Below are 7,814 nucleotides of genomic sequence, written 5' to 3' on the forward strand. Positions count from 1 at the left end.
AAAGAAGTAATTTTTTATTATGAATTACACAAAGATATCAGTGTATTAATTTTCCTGCTTTCTATTATCCACTACAAATTCTGTTCTATTTTCTACCTAAATGTATAAGAGTAAAATATTGATAATATGAAGTTAAACACATAATCTTCATATAATTATATTCAAATATTTGAACATTGAAAATTACACTACCAAAGTTTTCAGCGAATTATTCCTACTTTCAGAAATTAGAAATTGTCCAGAACAATTAAAAGTGAAGAAATTAAGTGTTTCACTTTCAACTCTCAAAGGCATCGTACGCCAGCCATGGGAGGACCCTAATTCAAAGGATTCCACTGAACAACGTCTTAGAGAATCCAGAACCCAGGATCCCAGAAAACTGTAAATACGCAAGATGAAATTGTGATTTTTCCTTTGTTTCAGTTCTAGACATCTGCATACTTGTAATGAAATCTTAAATTAGGATCAACTGGCAGAATTTGTCCTGCAGTTTTTTCCAAGTGCAGTGGAATTTTCTAGAAAAATGGCAAGTGACTAAGGCTAAAAATATAAATAAAAGAATTTCAAATCTTGCTCAAGTAAAGTATATTTAACTTTTTGAAATGTTTTAAACATTGACAAGTAGAATAAAATAATACTGAAGATTTTTCATTTTGCCAATTTGATGCTAAAATATTTATTTAGTAGCTCGTACAGTTAAATTATGAAAAGCATTTTCGGCCATCTCATAATTTTTAGATACTGAAAGACAAAAATAGAGTTGTTAGAAAACGGTAACTGAGCAATAAAACAGATGAAATCTGAGACTTCAGTTTTGCTGTAATTGTAATGTCGAGCCCAAACTGACATGCTACATACTGAGGGTCGGCGGAGCGCGGGAAATGACCAGCTTGGGACGCACATCGATTTCTGGTCACAAGTAAACATTTTGGTATCATCAAAACTGTTCGATTATCATATTGGATTATCATATTTGATCCAACCAGCTGTGTGAATCCTCTTGCCTGGAGGAGGTGCATTCTACCCTTTGGGTCCATTATGCGTCATGCACAGAACCACGTTGGGTTCCATTCTTCCCTCTCCTGAATTGCAGACACTCAAGGTCTTCTGAAGTTTGATTTAGATATGACTTCACACAGGGAGTGCAATTCAGTGGATGTTTATTGAATCACTGTCGTGTGTAACAGGCATGAAGCTCGGTTTATAGATGAGCGCCATAATCTCAGGCTTCCTACAGCTTAGCGTAGGGTGTGGCAAGCATGTTACTCCAGCGCAGGACAGGATGTAATTGGTTCTTAGGAAAAAGGCAAGAGAAGGTGATACTGTTTACAGAAGGGAGAAGAGGGAGGAAGATGACACGAATGTTCTGGAAGGAGTTGTGATAAGTGGGCTACACATGACAGAAATTGGGAAAATGCTGATGGGTGATGGAATCTTTGGGAAAATAGCTTCAGAAAGGATTGGCTTCGAAGGCCACAGACAAAGGGAAGAGAGATTCTTGTGAGTGGGTGCAGGTAGCAGGCCTTGTGTGGGGAACAGGACAGGGGCTCTTGTAAACGGCTAAGTGTCAAAGCCAAATTAGAGCACCGTCCAACTAAAATTAGAACTGTAGTTTCCAGGAGTCCTAGGAAACAGCCTTGAAAGACAAAACTGTGGGAAAATTAAAATGTTATTGAAGGCTTCCTCATTATTCCTTTGACGGTAATGGCTAGTTCTTGTGAACGTATTTGATAAGGAGGTCACTGGACTAATTTTATATCACTTTAGGCACACAGTAGAATTCCCAGATTTAGAAGCACATATCCCTGGAAAGCAGGGCTCTGCACTGCGCAGACTCTCACCTGTATCCGTTCCACTTCCAGAAAAGCAGCTGTTTGAAAGGCCCTTTCCCACTGGGCCAGGTCACTCTCCAACTCCACCGAGAAGTACAGGTCCTCCCCGGATTCGGACTGGACGGTGAAGCAGTGTTTCCGCCGGTCCAGCAGGTCACTGTCCTGATGAAAACCCGGAGTTACACAGGCTGGCACGCAGCAAGTCAGAGCGCTGCACAGCCGCAGCTCGCATCAGGCTGGCAGGACAAGGCGCGGCTGCCTCAGCTACAGAGGAATACCACGCACCAGAGCCCTAGACTTGACTAAAAGTGGCTCCAGCAAGCAAAACCGCAGCCTTCGAAGCCCACAGCTGGCATGTCGCTTCTTTGGGTTACCACTGTAACTTGTCCATAAAGTAGATATTAAGGCTTCTGATTTTCATTCTCTCTCTCTCTCTCTCTCTCTCTCTCTCTCTCTCTCTCTCTCTCTCTCCAAAGATTGAACTCAAGACTCTGTGTAAGGATTGAACTCAAGACTCTGTGCTTGCCAGGCAAGCACTTATTCTACTGAGCTATCTCCCTGCCCTAATTTCCATTCTAAGTTGCAATGAAGCTACAAAACTGTAATACAATAAACTTGCCTTATAGGAAGGAATAAAACATTGTCTTCTCTCTTCTGTACAGTACAGTTAAGACACTGAAATTGAAGTGTTTATGATTATATTTGAACATTGTAAAGAGTTGTACAAGTGTGGAAGATTCTTATTCAATTTATTTCTAAAGCTTATTAAAAAATCACGAAGCCCTGGGGTCATGGTTTGAATCCTAAAGTCCACGGAAGGACTGCGGCCCAGTGCAGCCATGTTTAAAGGTGGGGCTTTGTGGAGACGATTGGATCACGAAGGCTTTGGCCTCCTGAGAGGATTAATACATTTATGAACTCATAGTTTAATGGGTTTCAGAGAAGGGGCCTTGTTATAAATTAAGCCCTTGTTCCTGTACACCACCAAGAACTAAGTAGCTATGCCCACTACCTGCCTTCAGAATATGCTGTCAGCAAAAGCCACTTCAGAGCACAGACTGAAAACCTTTGAAATGCTGAGACTTTTCTTCATTTACAGTGATTTTCTTTTCTTTTTGATTTTTTTTTTGGGGGGGGGAACCAGAAATTGAACTCAGGCCCTTGCCCTTGCCAGGCAAGTGCTTATTCTACTAAGCTATCTTCCTGCACCCCCCTTACATTGATTTTCCTCTAATATATTGTCATAGAAATGGAACCCTACCAGACATGGAAAATGCAAAAGGGATTGGGCTTAGTGATATTCACAGCAATGATATTGAGTTTGTCTTAATTTATTTTTTATTGAGTCAAAAATTTTTGAAGTCATAATTTCTTGGTCTTACTAGAGATTTTCAAGTGAAGCATTCATTCAGTTTCCGTGTGCTTCAATTCCAATGTGTTTTCTAATTGCAAACATATTAAAATGTGAAAAATATAGCTAAGAAATTATTAAATAGAATAACTCAAGGCAGTTTGTCATAACTATCCTTTGAAATATATAAGCATCATACTGAAAATTTTAAAGGTTGATCATTCATATCTCTAATTTTTTTCTATTGTTGGAGGTACACACAAACATATCATTAGACACTGAAAATTAGGTCAGATGGAATTCTCTGTTCATGAGCTTCCTATTTTCTATATAGTGGAAAAATTAAAAAGTCGAGTTTTATCAGTACAGTTCAAAGATAAACAGGTTGTTAAGAAATTTTAGTAATGTGGACAATGTGTCTAGGAAAGGTGTCAATAACAGGAAAAACATAACGACACTAATAAATGTGGTAGTTCAAATTATTATCAGTGCCATTATAAAATGGAGATGTTATGTTATTATGGATTGAGAATCCAGAGCGATGTTCTTTAGGAAAGAAATTTTAAACAGTCATTAAAAAATGAGTAGAAAGATGCAAAGCTAGCTCAGAGATCTAAGCACCTGCCTGACAAGCACAAGGACCTAGGTTTGATCCCTGGCACTGCATGCTGTGTCAGCCCTGGAACCCGGGGTGAGCTATGCGGGCCACCAAAACTGGGAGAAATGGTGTATACCTGTGGTCTCAGCACTGAGGAGGCTGAGACAGAAGGGTCATTACAAGTCTGAGCTGTGTAATGAGGCCCTGTACCAATTTTTTTTTCTTGGTGGGGGGAACCGGGGATTGAACTCAGGCCCTTGTGCTTGCCAGGCAAGTGATTATTCTACTGAGCTATCTCCCCAGCTGCCCCTGTACCAAATGAATAAATAAATAAATAATTTTTAAAACTTGAAAATTAAATATAGGTGAATAATGATAAAAGTGGACAGCAGAAGTGTTCTTTCAAGAGAGAAGGGCTGGGAGGGTCCGAGTCCTGAGGCCAGCTGAGTGAGGGCACATCCCAGAAAGCCACAGCTGGTGATGGACGTGAGGTCACCAAACAACTTTTGAATTTTCCACTTGGACATGAACCTAATGACAAGCTAGTTTGTCACAATTGTACTCAATCTTTATCTATACTGTAGATATTTTGATGTCTACATTGATTGTACAGTTAATAACATTGTTAGGAATATTATTACTAAACATTGCAGAGTTGTCAGGAATGTTGCCAATTTTTTTTCGTTGTTGTTGTTCAAACACTGGCCTTAACTTTCCTTGTGATAAAATTGTTAATTTTTAAAAAAATTAATTCTATTGAGAAATAAATAGCAATGAGACAGTTTCAAAACAGGTTAGTATGACAGTGATAAAAATACATTGCATATTGTTGTCTTCATAGTAGTTATTCATAGTACAAGATGCAGACATGATATCTTGTCTCAACATGATTAGTACAAATTCTTCTCATTGAACTAAGGGAAAGTAGCTGTATATCTAACCTAACTCTTTTGTATATACACATATATATTTTTTCACTAATAAAATAAAATAATATGGTTAGTCAATGACATTACCAGGTAGGAAATTTTGATGTGCTTTCCTTCTTGTGAATTTCATGCTGTAATAGAATTTCAATGTGAGCTTCATGTACAATTTTTCTATTCTGGTTGCAAAACTTATCTTCACTACTCTTTTCAAACCTGATTCAGCATATTCAACATCATTATCTATGTGCTGAAGCTCTTCCAAAGGTTTCTCTAATGAACTCTGGAAACACAATTTTATCATCTCTAATTCCTGCACTTGCTATTCTTAATTATAAAGCATTTCTTTTACAATGATTCGTCTTCTGAACTACTAGGGACACCTGAACATATCTGGCCTCCATTTAGTGAGAGAGATAAAGAAATCAAAATTATAAAAATCTTATGCGAGTTACAATGATTAAGGAATGAAACAAGGAACAACAAATAGTTTTGGAGATAGTAGGAAGGGGGATATTTTATTCTAGAAGGAGACTGGAGCATGGCCAAGGAGTGCAAGACAAAGGCAAGAGCAACCAGCTAGAGGCCCCTGATCCCCCTAGAAGGCTCAGGCCTGCACAGTTGGAAGGGCACTGGAGGGGTTCAGGAAATACAGAGGCAGAATTGAGTGCCTAGGAGTGAGGGGGAAACAGGCAGGAGAAGAACCCACAAAAAGGCAGAGGTTTGAGATCTTCATGCTGAATGGTTAGTGAACAGCAGCTGGAGCCAAATGCTGCACAAATTTGATTTAAAAGTGATTATCTAAAGTATGGGACACAGAATTCTCCTCAGTGGAGTTTGAGATTCCACTTTGGCTTCTTAGAGCTTCTCAAAGCATTGTGTTCTTCTTCTTCTCGTTGAGTAAAAGTAGTTCCTATCAAGGTATGTACAAATAAGAAAATGCATTATTAATAGAGTAGTTAGCTATTAAGATGTGTACAAATAGAGACTCATGTTGTCTAGAAGCATTAATGGAAAAATGAATATTTATGAATGCTTATCTGCATACATATACATGAGCATATCTATACTCAAATATATGTATATTCTTGTGTTAGGTGGCCACGTCTATATTAAGTGATAGTCTGAAATTAAACTGCAGCTCTTCTATTTACTACTGGAAAAATTAGTCACCTTAACTATAGTTATCTTGACTCTTCTATAAAATTGAAAGAATCACTTGGCCTCATAATGATGATTTAAAAATACATTATGTATAATTTTGGCCTAGATTTGAAGCACAGACAACCTCCGTTAGTGTCAGATATTTCTGATATCAAGGTTGATATCAATAAAATGAATACACATCACTCCTAATTCCTCCTTGATCTGTCCTCTGTGTACCTATTTCAATCTTCTGTCATAGTGGGACTCTTTCCCAGTGGCCTCTCTAATACCTTGTGCTCATTGGAAGTACTAATGATAACAGTAGGATATAATATAGCTAAGCAATCTTGAGAGTCATCTTGCATACTTTTCCCAGTTAGTTTTAGATGTAACGCAAGGCTCTGGAACTCTTTCTTTAGACCCCACACAGCGATTCTCGGCTGTACAGAGCAGAGCTACAGTATAACCATGTTACCGCTGTTTGCTAATAATGTAGAATGTCCTAAAGTATTCAAAAGTCAGTGAATATAGAGTATTTTATTGAAAACAAATAAGCAGTATGTTTTAAAGAATTACTGAGATCAGAAATATCAGCAACTATATAGTTTGCTTTCTGTTTAAAACTTAGAAGACAAAAGGCAGAGAGGACTGCAGATTCCGAGCTGTTGCAGCCAGCGGCCTGCGTGTCTGTGCGTAGTTGCTTCCACCCTTGCCGCCGCACCTGTTCATTCACAGGACAACGTGGCGTCTGGCCTGCTTCACACTTCTCCAGGACTTCTCTGCCTTGCTCTAGTAAAGCTTTCTGCTTGCCTGACTCCAAGTCAGTGACATCTGTAAAGGCGAGTGTGGACGTGAAAAAGGAACCGCCACGGCACAAATGAACATTTCTGCATCAGTGGATTAGCCACCGCTTCCCTTTCAAGCTATCTATTAATTGATGCTTACAACCATTAAGGTTGTTAATACTCTTTGATTTTAACTCAAAAGGAGTCAAGAAATCACTCATTCATTAGCCATGAAGTTATTCAAATCACACGAAATGAGATTTCTTAATGAAAAGGAAGATCAGGTCTAAGACGGATTCTTCATCAATGGTTTTTATTCTTCCACAGTTTTTCTAATTATTAAAAAGGGGAGGGGACCAGGGAGATAGCTCAGTGGAATAAGTGCTTGCCTGGCAAGCACAAGGACCTGAGTTCAATCCCTGGTTCCACCAAAATAAATAAATAAATAAATAAATAAATAAATAGGAGAGGAAAAATGACATTAGCAGAAGTATATCTTGTGAACAAGCTTAGAATGAGATTTTCACAACTGAACAAGTGTATAAACCAGCTGATCAACTCTAACTCCTTTCTTATAAAGGAAGTGGCAGTTGTTTATTTTTTTATTTTTATTTTTTTACCTTAAGGAAGAGTCTACAGGGTTTTCAGGGTCTCACTACTAGATCAGACTCGTAGTGATCCACCTGTTTACAGCCTCCCAAGAGCTGGGATTATAAGCACACTATCATGCCCATCTCAATTGCCATCCCAGGGCACCCCAGGGGTGGGGCCAGCACGGCAAGCACGGGGATTGAACCCAGGCCCCCGAACCTGCTTGCAGGTGCTGTAATCCACTGAGCTATTTGGCCAGCCCAGAAGTGACAGCTTTAACAACTTATTAAGCTGCTGTCTTTGATTTTTGTGAAAACAATACTCTTGACATTACTGTGTAGTGAAAATGTTTCTATCAATAAAGTGTTGTTACAGGGGCCGGGGAGATGGCTCAGTAGAATAAGTGCTTGCCTGGCAAGCGCAAGGGCTTGAGTTCAATCCCCAGTTGCCAGAAAATAAAATAAAATAAATAAAGTGTTGTTACAAATAGTTGGTGCTATTAGATTCTAGAAAAGGGAAAGCTGGCAAATGCACTCAAATAAAACCATTCTGACAATGCACGTTATAGATGAGAAAGTATGTGAA

The 7,814-nt window shown here is 38.8% G+C and overlaps 1 protein-coding gene across 2 annotated transcripts in view; it reads right to left on the reverse strand.

Annotated features, from left to right (window-relative positions):
* Sntg1 (syntrophin gamma 1) overlaps window positions 1-7,814 on the reverse strand; it is a 336,640-nt gene that overhangs the window by 65,832 nt on the left and 262,994 nt on the right. For both annotated transcript variants that reach the window (XM_004633382.1, XM_004633383.1), the window contains exon 14: window positions 1,842-1,994. In XM_004633382.1, the coding sequence (XP_004633439.1) occupies window positions 1,842-1,994 (153 nt within the window). The remainder of the gene's footprint in view (window positions 1-1,841; window positions 1,995-7,814) is intronic.

This window comes from Octodon degus, unplaced genomic scaffold, assembly GCF_000260255.1.
Source record: "Octodon degus isolate 3935 unplaced genomic scaffold, OctDeg1.0 scaffold00054, whole genome shotgun sequence".
In the NCBI taxonomy this organism is placed as follows: Eukaryota; Metazoa; Chordata; class Mammalia; order Rodentia; family Octodontidae; genus Octodon; species Octodon degus.